At 31.8% G+C, this 22,591-nt stretch overlaps 1 protein-coding gene across 1 annotated transcript; it reads left to right on the top strand.

The window, feature by feature from the left end:
• Nucleotides 1-4,679: 4,679 nt before the first annotated feature.
• LOC148196115 (putative mannitol dehydrogenase) lies at nt 4,680-8,425 on the top strand. The gene is made up of 5 exons (XM_088094726.1): nt 4,680-4,819; nt 5,765-5,878; nt 6,924-7,437; nt 7,659-7,812; nt 8,055-8,425. The coding sequence occupies exons 1-5, from the start codon at nt 4,722-4,724 to the stop codon at nt 8,258-8,260; spliced, it is 1,086 nt and encodes a 361-aa protein (XP_087950852.1). The 5' UTR covers nt 4,680-4,721; the 3' UTR covers nt 8,261-8,425.
• Nucleotides 8,426-22,591: the final 14,166 nt, after the last annotated feature.

The raw sequence follows: 22,591 nt of genomic DNA, 5'->3' as shown, positions 1-22,591 counted from the left end.
AAATAAAAAATCAAATACAAAATATGATTAATTATTTTTTCTTAAATTCCGCAATAATTAATTTTTCAATTCAAAATACAATATAAATAATTTATTGTATATGAAAAAAGTCTGCCCATAATAATTAAAATATCAAATTTATTCTATATTCTACAAATATTTTCTCTCCAAAAAAAAAATTGTTACAAAAAAGTACACTATTAAAACTTTTTTTTTTCATTTCTTACTCCATTTATTTTTTATATTCAAACGATATATTAATTTTACTCAAAAATATATAAGATAATTTCATACCTAATAAAAATTAAATCCTTACTAAAGTCCTAATAAACTCAATCATATATATAATTTAATATACAAAATCTGAATATATTCATTCTATTCAAGAAATTTCTACACTATAAAATATCATCTGTTTAAAATTTTGATAACTATGTTCATTCCTTAATATTAATTTTAAGATAAATAAACAATATTTATTTTAGATAGTTCAAAAACTCTTTTTACTGATATTGTATAATAACACTTGTGTATATTGTTTTAAAAGAATACTTAGACTTATTGTTTAAAAAACAAAAGTAGTCAGGAAGTATTTATTTGACTAATTTATAAGTTAATTTGACCTTTACGTATACAGGGGCCTTTCAGAAGAATATGAAAGTGTTTTATTTTAGTTTTAACTTATAATTTCTACTCCCTTTTTCCATTATTATACTTATATTTTAATACATGCTTTTATTATCTTTAATTTATTTTTATATATTATTATATTATTTTTAATTTTTTAAAATCTCTTATACAATTCAAATTAAAAAAAAGAAACTTTAAATTAAAAAACTTATAAAAAAATAAACTGAATAATAACTTAGATTAAAAATTAAATAAAAATCAATTTCTAAAAAAAATGAAACTTAATTAATACTTATTGGATAAATTCTTTTAAATAAACAACATATCTAACTAAAAAGTAGACGCAGACATTTGAATACAATAACATATCTACCTAACATTCTAGGAGTTTTATAATTTCATTTTTAAAATATTACATAAATGATTTCATATCATAACAGTAAATATTTACGTTTTTTGGGAATAATCACTAAACCTTTTATTCAGTTAATATATTTAAGGTACCATTAATAATTTTAATTGTTATATATTTACTAATATCATATGCATTTAATATTTTTCTAAATAGTATACAATTAATAATATTCATTTTATCGATTTTAAAAGTTCTTTTTAAGTATCATTTAAAATGATTCTTAACTTATTATTCAATATAGTTATTTCTATATATAATAATAATAAATTAATTAAGTTTTGAGTTTCTTATAAATTTAAATATTTTTAACTAAAATTTTAATAAATATTTTAATTATTTTTAAAATTTTATATTTCTCAATTAAATTCTTACGGTTTAATTTTTTTCATTAATTAAATAATGTAATTGTTATCTTACTTCATCTTCTAATGGTAAGAGACGACAATACGCTTTTGATTAAGATTGATAACAGTCTTTTGATCACGGTTGGTAAAGACGTAGAATAATCAAAATATGATAGTTTGGTCTAACATAATTTTAATTAAAATAATAAAAATAACTTATCATATTTTATATTAAGTGTATTATGTTTTATATTAATTATAACATCTCATAATTTTTAACATGTTAAAAAAAAGTGAAATGACAGTTCAAAAACCTCATCATCTAGTTAATTTAGAAATTAGACAACAAAAATTGAATTAAAAAAGTACAAAGATTTTGAATACTCAACATTTTTATTAAAAAATAAACTAAATATACCAAAATTTACAAAGAAATTGAAAGTTAATTACATTTTGAAAAATAATATTTAATTTTAAAAGAGTAAACGTAAGAGAAAAAGAAAAGCTTGATCGAAACGTAACTCAAAATCTTGATCATATATATATATATATATATATATATATATATATATATATATATATATATATATATATATATATATATATATATATATATATATGGGTTTGGTAACATAAATAAGTAAGATATTTTTTTAGTTGGTACATTTTAGTAAAGTGTATCGGGTTTTAGTAGACAAAAATACTCTCATATGGATTCTAAGTTTTAAGGTAAAGGATATTTGAATAATTTTCATTTCCAAAATTAAAAAAAACAAGAAACTCCAAAACCCTTATCATCTTTCTCTCATCCCTCATACCTCTCCACCATTTCTCTTTCATCTCTCACACTTCAACATTCTCTCTATCATTCCTACAATAGCTCCAACTAAAAAAAATCAGAAACAGTCACCTAATCTTAATTCACTTTCTCCACTTATCCAATTTGTCTTTGTTTTCCACTTTAATAACAAAATAATTGATGATTTGATGTTGATTTTTGATTGGAGGGCTTTTCCCTTCTGATTGTTATTAAATTTGTTAAAAACTAAAGTTTACAATAATTTCAAAACCAAAAAAAAAAGAAATCTCTCATGAAAAGACGATAGCATCAACCCATAATAGTTGCAAAGAATTTAGTTTTTAAATACCAATTTTGATAAAATCATAGAAATGAAAGGAGTATAAGTTAAACTATCAACGTGATGGTAACAAATTATTAAGTTTAAATTTCAATTTGAAAGTCAGTACCTTTTGTTTTTCTTAATTTTACTTATGCGGCAAATGATAAATCATAATGACAACATCATGTTTATAATAAATCATAATGACAACATCATGTTTATAATTTTTATAAAATCATATAAATGAAAGGAGTAGAAATTAAACCATGAGCGTGATGGTAACAAATTTATTAAGTTTAAATTCCAATTTGAAATTAGTTTGTTTTTCTTAATTTCACTCTTGTGGCAAATGATAAAGGAGAATGACAACATCATGTTAATATTGAATAAACAAGTTAGAGATGTGAAATGTTTAAAATAAACTTACATAATGTCATTTACTTTGAAAAATAATTTTTTGGTCAAACTGAGAGGTAACATGTTCATTATGACTAGTTTACCAATTTCTGGTTGAATTTTAGTTAATTGGTATATTAATGTAGTTCTTCTTGGAAACTATTCAATATTCTGTAATCTGTTCAAATAAAGAAGATGCGTAAGGGGACAAAAATGAAATGAAAACATGCTTATCAATATGAAACATTCGAAAAGGAACGAGCAATGGTCTCTTTATTGAATAAGGGGACAAAGCCAATAACAATAATTTTCTCTCTTCAATAATTTCTTCATGTTAAATCATTTAGTACTATGTGTAGGAGCTTCATTTTTTTGTTGTGTTTAAGATTGGTTATACAAAGAAAGGTGAAAAGTATATTCCAACGAAAAATATGTTTTTAGAATTATTTTTAAGAGCTCACTTTCGAAATCCATTTTCTAGACAATCACTTATCCCTTCCAAAATCCCCTTTCCACATAAGGGTTTTTCTCTTCTGAAAAATATTTCTAGACTACTTAATAGTTCAAGTATCAAATCTCCATAGAGATAAACTACTAATTCTAAAATTTAAAAACGAAATTTAATAATAATCAGAAGGGAAAAGATATAACACAACCCTCCAATCAAAAATCAATATCAATATCATCAATTATTTTTTTTATTAAAGTGGAAAACAAATGACCGAACAGAGCAAGAGTAACCAATTGCAGTGTCGCGAGTTACTTTGTGTGAGTTAGAGAGAGAGGATGGAGATGAGAGAGAAACAAATTTGATAAGTGAGCAAGATGGATAGGGTTAGATGAATGTTTCTGATTTTTTTCAGTTGGAACTACTGTAGGGATGAGCGATAGAATGTTAGAGTGAGAGAGATGAGAGAGAAAGAGCTGAGAAGAATGAGGGATGAGAGCGGTGAGTAAGGATTCGAGGTTTCTTGTTTTTCTTTTTAAATTTTGAGAATGAAAATTATTCAAATAACCTTAACCTTAAAACTGAGAATCTATACTATATGAGATATACATATATCAACTAAAAAACTGAGCGTATATATATAAACCCATATATATATATATATATATAATAAATTATTGAATGCGTTAGAATAATTATATTTTATTAATTAATTTTATAAAAGGATTTAATTAATTAATTATGATTAAAGACCTATATGTTATAACAATTAATATTTTATTTTACTAAGAAACCAAATTAAAATATTAAAACTTAAAAAAGTAACTGACATAAATTATATAAATAAATAATGATTTATATATGTGTAAACACATTTATCGTTTATCATTTCTGTTTTTTTATGTCATAAAAAAAAACGTGCTCAACAGAAATAACATCAATATCTAATTTTTTAAGCTTTCGTTTTTTAAACTTTCCTTCTGTTCTAAAGAAAATTAAAAACTGCTCCATTTGATTGTTGTTTCTAATAAATTGTTACAAGTTTGGGAAATTCTTTACTTTAATACTTTTGATATGTGGTTTTATTTCCTGTATCATTATATTTAAATATATGTTTAAAAAATAAAAAAAACAACGAAACAGATACTTGATTATTAAACACATTAAATAGAAATATTAATTGTATATTAATTATTAAAGTTATTTCTGAGATGATTGACAAAGTCTAATATGAGTTAGAAAGAATATCCACATGTTGAGAATTGGAATCACTCGTTAAATATGGCTTCTGCTATTGCTGTTGTCCTCATTTTTTCTCTCAGCCACTCTTTTAACTCTCTTATTACTCTCTCTATTCTGCAATTGAAATGGTTTCAGAAGCAGAGACAGAGCATCCCATCAAAGCATTTGGATGGGCAGCAAGGGACACTTCTGGCATTCTCTCCCCTTTCAATTTCTCCAGAAGGTATTATCTTCTCAAATTACTTTTGTTCATTCATTTTTCTTTTATTTTCAACCACAATTCATCAATTGACTATTGTTATTTTTTTTCCTTTTAGTTTTTGTACTGTTCTAATTCTCATTACATTTTATTCATCTTCAATTTGTTTTTTTCCAAAATATTCAATAAGGACTAAAATGCAAATGGTTTACATATATATAGTAGTTTTTTTTTCAGAAATTAAAATAAAATAATTACAGAGATAGGATTTAAATATAATGATGAAGGAAATAAGAACACAAATCAAAAGTATTAAAGTAAAGGATTTCCCAAACTTCTAACAATTTATTAGAAACAACAAGAAAAAAAAATCCTAATAATAAGAGACACCATTAATTTTAATTTAGAATTTCTTTTCAATGTGAAAAGTAAAAACACAATGACATAAATCAATTAAGCTTTACTAATATTATATATAAATATAAAGAATCATATAAAGAAGTGTTATAAAGTTTTCAAATTTAAAAAACAAAAAAATCGTAAAATAGAGTAATGTTGTAAAACTTATAATTTATCTAACCACATATTTCTAAATTTCTATTCCACGGTCCTACCGTGACAAAAGAAGAACAATATACCATAAACCCGGTGTCCAATTTTTAGTCTAATCGGTATAAACGAAATTGGAATCATGATTTTATTAGATTGCACCTTGAAAATGTGCAAGGAATTTTTCTACTCTCTTCTTGAATATAACAAATATAACATGGTATTAGGGATATGATTTTTTTTAAGATTGGACTTTTTGGAAGTCTAACCCAATATATAATATAAGTTAAATTTGATAATAGAAAAAATATTTAATAATTTTTTATTTCTTGAGTGCGAAAATAAATAAGCATCTTGAGCGATAATTTAATTTTAAAATTGAGTTTTTTGAAGAAATGTTGAGATGTATAATTTTTGCAGGGCAACAGGAGAGAAAGATGTTGCAATTAAAGTAATGTACTGTGGAATATGTCACTCAGACTTACATATGTTAAAGAATGAGTGGAACTGTTCAATCTATCCTATTGTTCCTGGGTACGTATATGTCCTTTTCTTTTCCTTTTGCTGACTTTTATTTTTCCTAGATATTTGTAGGGATTCATTTTAGTTAATTTTTGAAATTGATGTGGATTGGGTGAGAGTGATTTGTCATTATTTGTAAGATTTTTTTTAAAGAGTGTATTAAGTCTGAATCCAGACGAAAATATTTAATTTTTAGGAATTGTTTTTTAAAATATTAATTTATTATTACTGATATTTAACCTTTTTTTAAATAACTCTATTTATCTGACATTTTTTTACTTTTTTGATAATTATTATTGGAAATCTATGAATAACCTTTTTAAATGATTAATGTTTTTAAGAAATAAATTATTTTAATTTTTTTAGCCAAAAATTTATGGTTTAATACACCCAACAATAACTTAGACATTAAATTAATAGGATAACTTATCAATCATCTATAATTCAACTAAATCAATTACATATATTAATAAAATTAAGCCTTTTACTTTAATCTATCTTTTTTCACTCAACCAAACAAGTTGTTTGAATTAAGATAAAACGAATAAATTTAAATTGAAAAGTTTATAATAAGTATAATTAATGTAACTTAAAAACAATCTTACTTTCTTTTTAAAAAAATTATATTCATTATATATTTTATTATAATAAATAAAAATGTAAATATTAATAAAAAAGTTAAAAGTATAATCAATTATATTGAGCATATAATTAATTTTATACAGACTTCCACTCAAAATCTTCAATTTTAAAAGTTACACGTAAGACAAATCTTTCTCAAAAATGTTTGAACATTCTTTCTGTTTTTCATTTTTTTTTTCTTTCTTCTTGTATAATAAGTTTGTTGTGTCTTTAGTATGTGAAGGACTGATTTAAAAGTTTACTCTGATTGAAAATAGTAAGACAATTTCCAACGCCTTGCAATCCTTTCCTTCTTCACCTGAAATTGAGTCTTACAACAGTACAAAATTTTATTTATTTTTTGAAGTATTATAAGCTGTTCCAAATGTAAGTGAAGGTCAATTCATCATGTGAAATTTGATTGGAATTTGTGTAGACACGAGATTGCTGGTGTGGTGACAGAGGTGGGAAGCAAGGTGCAAAAGTTCAAAGTTGGAGACAGAGTTGGTGTGGGGTGCATGGTTGGATCCTGTAGCTCCTGTCAGAACTGTAGTGAAGATCATGAGAATTACTGCCCCAAAATGATTCTCACATACAGTGCCAAGTATGTTGATGGCACCATAACATACGGAGGCTACTCCGATTCAATGGTTTCAGATGAACACTTTGTGGTTCGTATTCCAGATAACATACCTCTTGATGTTGCTGCTCCTCTTCTTTGTGCTGGAATCACAGTGTATAGCCCTCTCAAATATTATGAACTTGATAAGCCTGGACTTCATATTGGTGTGGTTGGTCTTGGTGGACTTGGTCACATGGCCGTCAAGTTTGCCAAAGCTCTTGGACTTAAGGTCACAGTAATTAGTACCTCTCCCAACAAAAAGAAGGAAGCCATCGAACACATGGGAGCTGATGCATTTGTTGTTAGCCGTGAACAAGATGAGATGATGGTAATTATTATTACTCACAAAATTTAGTAACGAAAATTAGTTTTTTTTTTTTACTTCGAAATGCTAGCTAGGGTTACGAAAGTTTTGGTGACATTTTTAAGAAATTACATGCAAATTGTTTTTGTCACTAGTTACATGTTGTGTGTGCCTTAAAGTTGCTTATTTGTTGTAAGTGAAAGCATTCACCAACTTCTAATGTTCCTCACTAAATATCTGTGTAGGCTGTAATGGGAACCTTTGATGGAATCATTGACACAGTTTCTGCAAACCATTCTCTCGTGCCTTTGATTGGCCTGTTGAAGACTCATGGTAAATTAATCATGGTTGGTGCTCCAGAGAAACCTCTTGAGGTTCCAGCATTTTCCTTACTTACGGGTAAGCTTGCATTAAAATTAATGCTACCAATTACTCACATGCGGGTTTTGAATCGTGATCATGTTTGTTATTCTTAGTATTGAGAGAAAAATGCAGAAAAATATCACTGGCCACAATGAATATAGAACTCTTCATATTTAAGTTTAAAGTAAATAATAAACAAATTATTCTACCTTCGATCTAGTGTGATTTGATGGTTAAATTGAATTTTGAAAGTCGGTATAACTGTACACAATTGGCAGGGAGGAAGCTGGTTGGTGGCAGTGCAATTGGAGGGATGAAAGAGACGCAAGAAATGATAGATTTTGCTGCGAAGCATGATGTGAAACCTGATATCGAAGTTATTGAAATGGATTATGTGAACACTGCGATGGAACGCCTCCTTAAAGCAGATGTGAAGTATCGATTTGTTATTGATATTGGAAAAACGTTGAAGCCAAGTTCCTGAATAAAGAATATGCATGAGTGTTTTAGATTTCAGAGACTAAACGTAGGGTATGAGACAAAGACTGAGTTGGATCTTTTATGTTTTTGTTCTTAGTGTCATGTGTGTTTGTAGTATTGAGTTTTAGTTTGAGAATTTATCTATATGTGTGTTTGCAATTGCATTACATTTTAAAGGGAAAATTTTTTGCGTGAACGTGGAGTTGTTTTTTTTAATTTGCAAGAAAACACTTTTAGACATGGATCGTGAAAGGTTAACAACAAAATTTTGACAAATTTTTTACAATGTTACGTGTCGAGGTGGTATTGGTGTCTAGGTGGTCTGCTCTTTCAATTCCTCGACCATTGTCACTCATCGTCTTGGTGATTTTGTTTGATCTTTCGAAAGCGCTTTTGTTGTTTTGCGAAAACTCCTCTTTCCTCCATCGTTGTCGCCATGTTAGTGGCTAAGTTTTGTGTTTGTTCCACTCTATTTAGCGTTTTATTATTGGTCTTTGGTGTATCACTAGTAAAAAAATATGGATATTAACTTGCGTTTGACATTTTTGTAATTATCGCCAACATATATATCTCGGTTCAAAAGGAACTGAAGCCTAAATGGGTCTATGACTTCGGTTCTATAAATAACCGAGATCAAATCCCACTGCAAATTTTACTTTTCCATTGACTCATTTTTGAAGTAGGTTTATGATCTCAGTTGTCTAGAAAACAAAGATCATAGAGTCCTTCTGCTTCGGTTATGTTGCGAATCGAGACATAAAATAACTAAAGATATTATTTTTTTTTATTTTTTTGAGAGACTTTAGGCAGCGGTTCTTAATATATCTGAGGTCATAGAGCTCTTATTGCTTCTGTTAATAAAATAATCGAGGTAATAATATGCGTTTCTAGGATTAAATTTCTCAAAGTAATAGAGCATGTTCCATATTTCTTCTTCGTTTTCTTTACTCTGTTGCGCCACCCTTCTCTTCGTTGTCGCTCTCCTCTCTACATCTTTCATTTTTGCAACCATCCTCAACGCTTCTTCTATTTCTTTCATTTTACGTTGATTAAGTACTTAAGTATGATTTTCTCTCGTTTTGACCGATTGGTTTTATGCATAGGTACTATTTGGATAGGCGCTTTGTGTGACGTTTGTTTCGTTTCGTTTCACCACCAAACTCACCTTCAAGGTTAGTTTCGTTTTAGGTTTTTCATATTTTTGTTTGTTGGTTTGTTCTTCATACACCATACAACCTAGAAAACCTTAGGGAGCAAAATCGTAACTTTTTTTACATCGGTTTTTGACCTGAGGCCAAAAGTCTCACCTTTTTATCTCTCCTTAATATACCTCAATTTTATAATTGGTGTCACACTAGTGCAGCGAGGGGATTTTACCGCGGTTATTTTTCACTATACGTCGCGGTTTACGAACCGCGACATATTTAGCCGCGGTAGTAAGTCAGAGACTTTAGGCCGCGGTTATGACCGCGGTATATAGGTTGCGGAATATGCCGCGGTTGTCCAAGGAACCGCTGCCTAAATCCATTTTTTTAAAAAAAAAAAAATTTTGTCCACTATATGCCGCGGTTCAACCGCGGCAAAAGACTGTAGTATATGCCGCGGTTTTAGCACTAACCGCGGCCATATGTCTCATTTTACAAAAAAAAGAAACACTATATGTCGCGGTTGTGGTTACAACCGCGGCATATTCCCCTGCAGTTTTTTAAAATTGCAGGTCTGTTTTTGTGATATCCACTACCACAAAAACAGACCTGCATATAAAAACATGTACACAAATTCAATTTGAACATAACAAACACATGTTCAAATGTATTTCAACATCAAATAAAGTACAAAGTCTAAGAAAATTCAATCTAATCAAATGCAATGTTTAAATCTAAGAGCTATTGTATAATCTAATTATATACTTCGCAGCAGCGTTCCTAATGAATAATAGTGACTTCTCAGGAACTGGTGTAGTAGTCTTGAATCTCTGCAAAAGACAATTCATATTAATTAGTGTATATGAATTCAACATTTGGGAAAAAATCAAAATTTGTTAAAGTTAAATATTACCGTTTCCCAGCGACTTGTGATGTTACATAGTATCCGCACTCATATGACCCATTTTGTCTGTTACACTACAATATATCATCACAGTTGATAATAGTTAGTGAATAACATTAAAATAAAACAATTATAACAAAGTATGGCTTTAGCATATGTCAAACCTTGAGAGAAATGCAAGCAATCTTTCTACTATTAACAATTGATCTCCCACCCATCATTATACTTGCTGGAATATAACTGTATATAAAAAAAGGTTTTAGCATTCATTTATATAACAAAGAAAGTCCAAACATTGAGGTTCTTACCAATCAATCAATTGCTTGTCTGAGTTGTGTGGGAGGAGGCCTGTGCAATGAACAGAACCACAAAGCATAGTTGTATTGCATAGACATAACAAGAAGTTGCCAATGGCGCCTGAAATTCATAATAACGTAACTATTAAATATTAAAATCACATATGGAACATTATTATGTTAACAAAGTTCACTTACCCGGATATATAAGGCAAAAAGTATATTTTCTTGCCCCTTCCAAAACTTCTTATCAGATTCATGTTGATCTGATCAAAATCATCTGATTCATGAATTGATTGGGGATCAATGAATCCATAATCATCAGAACGCCCCAACTTGTTACTGACCCCAGACATATACCTGAAATCAAAAATTAACTTTGATATAAGGATACTTGATATATAAATCAATTTTATATATAAATAATTGGTCATAGACTTACATCGTCCAAAGTTGAATAATTGAAATATTCAACTCTTGTGTTCCCGACGCAAGCTCACGGACATCTTGGCTATTAAGGTATATTGGGACCTCAGAGCCTGTCCCAAATACATTAGCATCATACTCAACCTCCAAAGGCTTATCATCAAGGATGTCAGCAAGTAGATGCAATGAAGAAAGAGGGTCATCCTCAGATAGAGGAATCTTCTCTTGTGCCTGCGTCTGTTGTTACATGAAAAGATAAGATAAGTTTTGACATCAAAAACCTTTAAAATTGAGAAGTGTAAAGAAGAATTTCATACCGAGGGGTCAGAAACTGGTTTAACAAAAAATTTAGGCCAAGTAATAAACGACTTATATGCTTGTTCCACAGTGAAAATCTCTTCCGTGGACAGAGGAACCGAGGCATCTGGTATGATCATTTCATCCACTGAGACCTTCACCTCATCCTCTAATAGTTGCATACCATGACATACAGTCGCTGACCTAAACTCTGTTCCACGAGCTACCAGCACCATCTCAGTATCCTCTAAAATGTATAGCAGACATGGACTACCATCGTCCATGTCATCCTCTGGGATGGCTGATGCGGAACAACTTCCTTTCGCGCTTCTCCCTGTCAGAGTAAATGTTAGATTATACAAAAGATAGAAATAATTGCACATAAATGTTTATTAAGTTTACCTGTGGGAGGGGGAGGATAACATGTTCCTCTATAGGAGACGGCACCGGGCGCATGCTCTGAAACTGCTGCTGGTATAGCATCTGGAATTCAGCCCTCACCTCGATGACTTCTTCGATGTTTTCCCAAATACATGATGTATTTTATTAACTTTTTCAAGAACTTGAAGGCCAGTAAGTGGATTTGGTGCTTCGTCCCTCTCTTGATCTCCATTGAATGTTTTTTTTAACCTTCGATATGGATGATTACGTTTTAGAAATCTCCGATGACGCAGATACACCGTCTTTCTTCCATGTTTCAATTGATGAGCTGCAGTGTTTTCTTCACATATAGGACACACTTTATGACCCTTGACACTGTATCCTGACAAATTACCATAAGCAGGGAAGTCATTAATGGTGCAAAATAACATTGCACGCATCATAAAAGTCTCTGAAGCGAATGCATCAAATATTTCAACCCCATCAACCCACAAAACCTTCAAGTCTTCAACTAGTGGGCTTAGATAAACATCTATGTCATTTCCAGGCTGCTTTGGACCAGATATCATCATAGACAACATCATGTACTTCCTCTTCATGCACAATGCAGGAGATAAGTTGTAAATTATCAATATAACTGGCCAACAACTGTGATTGGTACTCAGATTACCAAATGGGTTCATTCCATCAGTGGCTAAACCAAGCCTAAGATTTATACACTCTTTACCAAATTCGGGGAATTGTCGATCAATATTTTTCCATTGCTTTGAATCAGCTGGATGACGAAGCAGCCCATCAATTTTTCTCTCATCTGCATGCCATCTAGGTTTTTAGCATCTTTGGGATTCGCAAACAAACGCTTAAGTCTGGGCACTAGTGGAAGGTACCAAACTACTTTCAAAGCAGAATCCATTCTTTTTCTATCTGACCACTTATCTTCACCTTGTTTTTCGACTTGTATCGTGATAAGCCACATTTTGGACACTTTAGTCAAAAATTCAATTCTCATTCCTATACTAAATGCAAGTCATTCGGACAATGCATGTATCCTTTTATACTCCATACCCATTCGGACAAAGAATTTTCTTGCATCATAATTACGAGTAGGTACAGGTATTTCCATCTGGCAACATTTCATTCAACAACGATCAACAGTTCTGTAAAACTCTTATCAGCTCCATCCATTGCTCGCCTTAAATTCATGAGCCTTAACACCGCTGACAAACGTGTGAACTTAGTTGAACCGTACATACAAAGGATGTCTTCCGCATCAGTCGGACATCGTCTCATACACATGAGCTTTGGCAAAATTTTCTGCTCCAACATCGCGGATCATGTCCTCCAATTTGTCTTCATCCGGTCGATCTTCTTCCATGGTGGAATCAGTAACATTTACAGTTTGAGAGTCAGTGGGAAAATGCATTTCTTCGCCGTGCCATATCCATGTTGTATAGCATCTTAGAAAACCATCACATATAAGATGTTCTCTAATTTGAGTTGCGTTCAACTTTCTCCCATTCAAACAGTTCACACAAGGACATCTAAACTTCACTTCATCATCACTTCTCCCCTCATTACGTTGCGCAAATTGTATAAATTCCTCTACACCTCTCTCATACTCAGCACTAATACGTGGTAAATTAATCCAATTTCGATCCATATTCCTAAATATTACATAAAAAGATAAGCTACTAAAAATCAAACTTGGAATTTCATACATATCATTGAAACTTAGTGAATAATATTTTAAGGTTTATAAATAATGCAAGAACTACAACACACATTACCAAAACTATAGCAAAAAATACCATACAAAAAAAAATAAAAAAAAAAAAAAAATAATACAAAAAAAAAAAAAAACTATAGCAAAAACTATACCATACATTATCAAAACTATAGCAATTTCATGCATTACCAAAATTTTAGCAAAAACTATACCATACATTACCAAAACTATAGTAATTTCATACATTACCAAAACTATAGCAATTGTTATTATGCAAAAACTAATGAAGAAATCATGTTAAGAATGAAAAAGGGCATAAATACCTGGAACAGGGGCGGCGAAAAAGCTTGGTGCAACAAAGGGAAATGGCAGCGGAGAGGAATGACAGGCGTTTCAAACGATTTTGATCGGCTAAAACTCTTTCTTATCGTCAAAAACGAGAAATGACCGAACAATTTTGAGTTTAAACGGTGCAAAAACGACGGCCTGAGATGGGTGGTCGCGGGAGGGAGAAGAAAACGCGAAACTGCGCGAACAAGAAGACGACACTGTTCCAAAGTTTTATTTTTTAACTCTGACTGGGGAATCTACCGCGGTTCGCTACTTAACCGCGGTATAAGATGGTTATATGCCGCGGTTTCACAAGGAACCGCGACCTATACTGATTTAAAAAATTACCTTAATGGCATTTTTGAAATTATTTTTAAAGTATATGCAGCGGTTCAGCGGGCAACCGCGGTATATTCCTCTAAATATTTCAAATTCATTTAAATTTATTTCAGGTAGGAGAATAGTTCGCGGTTACTCTGAGAACCGCGGCCTATACCCTTGTAACGTGCTGAACACAACTGTCTCCCAACTGCCTTTTGGGAATATCAGTAGATGACATGGGGTATATGCCGCGGTTTGCTCTGAGAAACCGTGGCATATACCCCTGTAACTTCTGAAATTCTCTGACTGACGGAGAAGTTCAGAAGTTACTGCGGTATATGCCGCGGTTCCTCAGAGCAACCGCGACATATACCCTTGTAACTTCTGAAATTCTCTGACTCAGTCAGCCCCTGCAATAAATTGGCAGGGGTATATGCCGCGGTTGTCCAGAAACCCGCGGCATATACTCTGTTATTTAATTTTTTATTCAGACGTGGCGTCAAAGGGGATGGTTGACTGGAGTATATGCCGCGGTTCCGCTCTGAACCGCGGCATATTTGTTCGATTTATTTACAAAACTTCCACCGCGCACCATTATGTTGCGGTTTCCAGTGAACCGTGGCATAATGTGCGCTGTAAAAACCCAATTTTTTACTAGTGTCATAACCCCAAAACCATTGTCGTATCCCTTGGTTGCACTAGTGTATTGAAAACTTGTTCCTTTCTTTTGCCTTTGTTATGATAATAAAGCACACATTCTCATTATCTTTAAATTGGCGGAGGTTCTCATACTTGGACATAAAGATGGGTTTAAGTGCAAAGTGTTGCTTTCCACATCACGTAATTTGTCAAAGTTTGGAAAATGGTGGAAGGAATTTTGTAAATAATATGGGTTGAAGGAAGGAGATGATCACGTCTTTGAGGTCGAGAACAAGAGAACATATATTATTGTTCAAGTTTGTATATATTATGGTTGAAGTTTGTATAAATAGATGTCATTGTGATGCTCTTGTCTCAATTTCAATGTGTATATATTATTGTTCAAGTTTATATATATTATGGTTGTACGATTGTGTTGTTATATAAATTGTAATAAACTTGTACCTTAATTTTGGGGTTGACATTTATGTTGTACATAAGTTATTCATTAGGTTTTATATACAAAATATTATGATTACAGATGTTGGATCAAAAGTACTCATTGGATATGATATTTAAAAATTTGCAATTTTGGTCCACAATCGTATTTTTGTTGTTATGTTGTTGCAACACATGTAATTCAACACACTAGTAATCAATTACGAGCCTCTTGTAATCTATCATGTCGATAATTTAAAGGAATAAGATGCTTTTCACGCACTAAAGACTATCAAAAACCACGAAAACCACTCACCCAAATCAAAAAATTGAAAAAATCACCCAAAAACACAATCCAGACAACCCTAGGGAGCCTAGTTCCCATACCCGAGGAGCCACGTTCAAGATTTTGTACAACTCCCCAAAATGCCTGTGGTAATCAATTACAAGGATCCTATAATCGATTACCAAAGCCTAAGTTGGTCACCAATGTTCAAGCTTTTGACCAACCTTTGTTCAAACCACCTATCTAAGATTTAGCCTCCACAATTGAATGAACCAAGGTGTCTTTTGATGTACTAAACACCACCAATGATGAGGAAACTCACTCATCCAACCTAAAAAATTGAAAAATCACTCAAAACAACAGAGGCATTTTGGGGAGTTGTAGCGAAAGTTGAACGTCGCTCCCCAGCCAGAAGAACTAGGCTGCCCAAGGTTGCCCCTAGACTTTATTTTTGAGTGATTTTTTTAATTTTTTGGGTTGGATGAGTGAGTTTCCTCACCATTGGTGGTGTTTAATGCATCAAAAGACACATTAGTGTTGAGATTGTTGATAAGGGGAGTACTGGTTTAGCTGAAACCACAATATCAGTGATATCTGTGTTTTTGATGATGACAACACATAATTAATAACACATGAGTATTCTGTGTTACATGTTTTGTGCTTACATGTTATATGCATTTGCTTACTGTGATAAATCTGTATAAGCATATTTGTGAACATGATTGTGTTGTTCATTGCATGTCACTGTGTTTAATATGTGATTTTATATGTGTACGCATGACATAACTTTTTGGAAATGGAAAACCACAAGGACTTTGGTTGAACTTTAATGTGTAGCAAAACAACAGTTTTAAGTCGATTACATTATGGGATGAATCAATTAAAACTCGTGTGTTTGCACAAACTTTTATCAAGTGTGCTGTGAGTTATTTTGAAGAGAAAAGTTTTCAAAAATGTGCTAAGTGAGTTTTCTTAATTGACTGCATGCAATTTGTATTCGACTAATTTGGTTGTTATTTTGAAAATTGGTTGAATGCTTGACGTAATTGTTTTAACTGTCATATTTTTAAATATATTGACCAAACATTTATTGTGAGTCGACTGTATTAAATGTGCATTCAATTAATGAGCTTGACTGATGTTAGTCTGTTATAATTGCAAGATGTATTCAACTACATTAGTAGCAAAATTGATTAAAATTCGTCTGATGTGTGTATTACTATAAATTGACGCTGATTTGAATTCTGTAAGAATTTTTGTGCATTTGACACTTTCATATCTTTTACAGAACGTTGTGTGATCTTATAGAGAAAGGAAAAGCTTCAAGAACCAAGATTGACCATGGTGATCAAAGACTTGAGGTTTCTTGAGAAGCAAGGCTTGCTGATTTGAACTTCTGATCAATCTACACAACTGGGTGTATTCTGCGCGATCAGGGTTTGCAATCTTTGAAGATTGGCTTGGACTCCCTGTGGTGTTTGCAGGAAGAAGAACAATGTTCTTGACTTTTAGGGTGCCTCAAAGGGATAGACAGCAGAAGATGGTGTTCTTGCTGCTGGTCTCGTTTGTTTGTTGCCTATATTTAGATTAGACGATTAAAGAGGTGTTTTGCACTTTTGACGTGAGGTCTCTGTAAAAACCTTGTTGTAAAAACCTTGACCTTTATAGTGCATTTGCTTCTCATGGTTGGAAGGACACTGGATGTAGGCAGGTTGGCCGAACCAGTATAAAAATCAACGTTTGAATTCTCTGATCCCTACACTCTTTTATTAAGTCGATTAAGCTGTCAGTATATTCAATTAAGTTTACTGCTGCATTGCATATCTTTTAACTTGTGATTCAAGAAAAGCATAAAAGCATCTTATTTTGTGAAATAGATTTTGAAAGTTTATATTTTAAACCTCACCAATTCACCCCTCCCCTCTTGGTGTGAGAAACTAAGTCATTCTATTTTAACAATTAGTTTATTCAATATTAGAGGTCAAAGCCCAAATAGGTGGTTTGAACAAAGGTGGTTCAAAATCGTGAGCATTAGTGCCTAAGTTATGAACTAAACACTACCAATGATAAGGAAACTCACTTATACAAGGAAAAAAAAATTGAAAATATCACTCAAAAACCAAGTCCAAACAACCCTAGGGAGCCCAACTACCTTGGATGGGGAACCACGTTCAACTTTCTATACAACTTTTCAAAATGTCTCTGGTAATTGATTACCACCTAAAATGTCTTTGGTAATCGATTACCAGAGGCATTTTGGAGAGTTGTACATAAAGTTGAACATGGATCCCTAGGGTTTCCTGGATTTAGTTTTGAGTGGTTTTTTTCAATTATTTTCCTCAGATTACAATTTTTTTTTCAAATCTATATAAATTTTACTCTAAAACAATGTTAAACTCCAAAGACAATTCAAAATAAAAAAGTATCAAACAATCCAAATGTAATCCAAAAACAAGCACAAAAAGCGAACATATAAGTTTCTAAAGTTGATCATTTTTGTGTCATTTATCCATTTATAATATCAGAGTCTTGAATAGATAAATCCATAATATTTTTCTCTCTTAGAAATATATTTTTCTTTATCCACATCTATAACATAATAAAAAAAGTGTTAACTAATAATATTGAAACATAAATTAATAAATAATTAATTTAAATTAGGTGGGTTGGTGAGCCATCCCGACTCACCACGGGTTCAACCCGGGTGAACTGGGTTCTAAGTGAACTGATAACAGTTGATTTTATGTGTTTTTGTGTGTATATTTTGTGAATAAATCAACTCTTTCATAACTTTTACCTTGTTTTTATCCTCAAGTTTAGTGTATTTTCCAATTCTCTTGTGTTTTAGTTATTATGTGCTTGTTTTTACCTTTAATCTCTTTGTTTAAGTGTGTGAAATAAATGAATACGAAGTAATTCTAGTGAAGGAAAAAAAGCAAGAATTCAAGGGAACATGTTTTGGGACAATAAAAGATTAATTTGAAGCAAATACCCATGTTGGACGCATTTGGAATCGCACAAGAACTTGAATTTTAGAATGCTGTCAAAAGTGCTACCGCTGGGCTACGGCTGAGCGCTCTACTCTCTGGAATGTTGTCGCTAGGCTGCCGTTGGGCTCTCTGTAACTGGAATGCTGGCGTTGCAGTGCCGCTGAGCGGTAGCTAGGTGGTTTTCTCTTTGGAATGCTGCCACTAGGTTGCCGCCAGGCTACCGCTGACCGATGACGACGCTAATGTGTCAAAATGGGTTATTTAAACATGGGTCTCGCGATTTTTTGGGCATTGTTCTCCTCCTACACTTCATTCTTCACTTAGAGATTGGGAGAGGCCCTTGGAGACTGTTTGGGGTGTTGGGAAGCTCTCCCACTCCTCCTTGGGTCTTCAAGCTTCATCATTGGTGATTTTGCCCCTTTTGGGTTGAGGAAGAAGATGAATCTTTAATCCATTCCAACAATCTTTAATCCTATTTCTAAGTTCAGTTATATAGTTCAATCTAATTTCTACTGCAATCTATATTTACACACAACAACATTGCAAACGACAATGGATAGGAGGAGAGAATCAAAGACTAACTTGCACAAATCAAAGCTGCGGAGAGGAAGTCCAATACCACCACACACACCACCGAAGGCGACGACAACCAACAACAAACCAACCGAAACAAACCTCAGGACAGATGACCGCGACCCATAAACATGGTGAGGGACTTCGAAATGCAGAGACAGAGTTCCCAGTGAAACCACGACCACTACAAGAAATGCGTTAATTACCGAAGGCCTTTAGACCGTCGGTAAATAACGTTTTCCGAAGGCTTGTGAGCCGCCGGTAATGTATTCGATTAATTAGGGCCAAAAATAAGATATTCCCATTCTCAAATTCATTTTGCACCAAAGTAATAATCTTCGTCTCCTCTCAAAGCTGGCCACGAAAACCCCCTTCCCCCTTTGCTCAAAACCCTTCGCCCACAAAACCCTTGTCCTTTGCATCAATCCTAAGCACGAAACCTTGGAGGAGTGATTTGCAGTCATCCCTGTCCCAGCTGCCAGTGTGGTTTTGGGCTGTATATCGCAACGTGGTGGGTTGGGAGGCTCTATTGGAGTTCAATCATGAAGAGAGGGTTAGAAATAGACTAATGCAAGTGATTGTAGAAACTAAAGAGTAAAGAAAGGTGCGAGTGCAAGCTAGGAAGCATTTCGGGTTGAGTGCGAGACGGGTGAGGTTACGGAGTTTGGAGGAAACATTTTGCGGAGAGGGCAAACACATTTTCCAGGTATGGAGAGCTCTTAATTTCTTGTTTGGATTAAACTTAATGGATGAAATCTGGTTTGAGTTGGACGAAACTAAAAATCAAATTTGTATCTTTTGAGTTTAGAATATTGTATGATGGCTGGTGATTATTGAATTTAGTTATACTCTTAGTTATTGTGCTGATAAGATTAAATGTAACCAAGTAGTGCAAATGTTGTAGTTGCAAGGGATATTTAGGAAATAAAGATGCAGAGAAGTTTTTGTAATATGGTCATGAGCATGTGATTTTGAGGACTAAGTTAATATGTAGGAATGTTAAATACTGATGCATGAATGTATCATATTTGGGTAATGGGGTTAAAGCTATTTGTTAATTTGTTTGGACTATTTAATAAGAGAATGAAAGTTTATTTTGAGATACTTAACTGCTATTAAGATCAATTCAAAAATAAATCTATAAAAATCATTCAAAAACAGAGGTAAAATCCATTTAAACAAATTTTGAATGACTAAAGAAAGCTATAAATCAACTTAAAAATTAAAATCTTCAAGAATTCAATACTCAAAACCTACCAAAGCACTCTAAAACTAGGCTAAACAAGGTAAAAGTAAGAACTAAACTAAAACAGAAACAAACTTGTAAAGAAACTTCCTAATAAAGTCTTAAATGTCTAAAGAAAACTAAGAGCACTTCAAAAGTCACTAATTCTAAGAGATTCTAAAACTCACTAAAGAAAGCCTAAAAGTACACTCAAACTAGTATAGAAATGAGGACTACACTAATTGCAGTGCAGTAAAATGCATTGCAGCTTTGTAAACAAGTTTTAAATGTTAAAAGCAAGTTAAGAAACAACCTAAAACCTACCTCTCTACAAAAACTCAAAAATTGACTATTGAGAACCTAAAACTATGCTAGAAATCTCAAATCATGAAAAATTCTCTAAACTAACAGATGAAGTTGTAATGTAACTATCTAAACATGTTTTAAATGGTACAAGACTATTGAAAACTATGGTAACTAATGAAAATAGGAAAGAAATCAAAATCTGCTTATGAAAATCGGAAAGATGCACTAGAAAGGTCAAAAGTTGCAAATTGCACTAAAGTAACCTAAGAATGTGCAATGTTCTTATCCTAACAAGAGTAAAGTAGTCAAATGAAGCTAAGAAAGATGTCAAATTGTATCAAGTAGCTAAATATCAAAATTTGGCTACTTAAAACCTAAAAAGTGTACTAAATAGGTGAAAAAATGGGAATTCACCTAAAGTAACCTAAGAATGTACAATCTTCATATCCTAACAACTTTAAAGTACTTAAATGAAACTAAGAAACATGTCAATTTCAAAGTAGTACACAAATCTCAAAATTAAAGTACTTAAAACCTAAAAAGTGTTGTAAATAGGTGACAATTTCGAAATTGACCTAAACTAACCTAACAATGTGTAATGTTCTTAGTCTAACAAGTTTAAAGAACTTAAATGAAGCTAAGAAAGATGTCAAATTGTATGAAGTAGCTAAATATCAAAATTTGGGTACTTAAAACCTAAAAAAGTGTACTAAAAAGGTGAGAAACTAGGAATTCACCTATGGTAACCTAAGAATGTGTATTCTACACATCCTAACAAGTATAAAGTTGTGAAATGAAGCTAGGAAAATACTCAAAAGCAATAAACTACCTAAAACTCAAAGTTTGAGTAGTTAGAACCCAAAAAAGTGTACTAAAAGGGTGAGAAAATGGCAATTCACCTAAAGTAGACTAAGAATAACTAATGTTAATATTCTAACAAGTCTAAAGTAATGAAATGACACTAGGAAACTACTCAAAAGCAAACAAGTACCTAAAACTGAAATTTTGAGTAGTTAGAACCTAAAAAAGTCTACTAAAAAGGTGAGAAATTTGCAATTCACCTAAAGTAGACTAATTTTAACTAATGTTAATATCCTAATAAGTCTAAATTAGTCAAGTGAAGATAGGAAACTACTCAAAAGCAAACAAGTACCTAAAACTCAAAGTTTGAGTAGTTTCAACATAAAAAGTTCACTTAAAAGGTGACAAATTGCCAATTCACCAAAAGTAGAGTAATTTTAAGTAATGTTAACATCCTAACAAGTCTAAAGTAGTGAAATGATGGTAGGAAAGTGGTCATAAGCAAAAAATTCCCTAAAACTCAAAATGACACTACTTAAAACCTTAAAAAATGTAGTAAAAAGTACCTAATTGAGTCATTACAGGTCAAATTTCGTTCTGCTGTGATTTTGTGATATTTGGAAGTTTAAACAAGTCCAAATTGATGTATTAAAGCTGTTAGAACCATTGATATGAAGTTAGAATGACCTATATGCAATTTAGTATGTTAAACCATCATATTTGAGCCATTTTTGGAACTTGCAAAGTGAATCTGAGTTGCATTTATGTTTTATGCATAATTAGAGTTCAAATAAGTGTATTTTGATGACTTAAAACTGTTAAAATGATTAGCAAAGTGTTAGAATGGCTTAGGCACAAAATCACTTTCAAAACCACCAATTTTGAGTCAATTTTGGGAAGTAGAAAGGTGATTTTGAGTAGCAGTTTGGTTTTGAGTTAAATTTGAGTTCTAACAAGTTTCAATTCACCAAACAAAGTTGTTGAATTGGTGAAAAGCAAAGAATAACCTAAAACTCAAAGTTTGAGTATTTAGATTATAAAAAGTGTACTTATAAGGTGAGAAATTGTCAATTCACCTAATATAGTCAACATCCTAACAAGTATAAAGTAGTGAAATGAACCTAAGAAACTAGTCAAAAGCAAAGGATTAGGTAAAACTCAAAGTTTGAGTTGTTAGAACCTAAAAAAGTGGTTCCAAGTTGGTGAAATGCTGTTGAAAATCAAGCCAAATTGCTACTTTTAGAGCTACTT

Source organism: Vigna umbellata, chromosome 7, assembly GCF_029865625.1.
Source record: "Vigna umbellata cultivar VRB3 chromosome 7, Vumbellata_1.0, whole genome shotgun sequence".
Lineage (NCBI taxonomy): Eukaryota > Viridiplantae > Streptophyta > Magnoliopsida > Fabales > Fabaceae > Vigna > Vigna umbellata.
This window is presented reverse-complemented; position numbering and strand designations above follow the sequence as displayed.

Bases quoted from the DNA above. Each gene is read 5' to 3' on its own strand.
- LOC148196115 (XM_088094726.1), top strand. From the start codon at position 4,722: ATGGTTTCAGAAGCAGAGACAGAGCATCCCATCAAAGCATTTGGATGG. The intron at 7,438-7,658 runs GTAATTATTATT...ATATCTGTGTAG, and splicing joins GTGAACAAGATGAGATGATG to GCTGTAATGGGAACCTTTGA. The intron at 7,813-8,054 runs GTAAGCTTGCAT...CACAATTGGCAG, and splicing joins AGCATTTTCCTTACTTACGG to GGAGGAAGCTGGTTGGTGGC.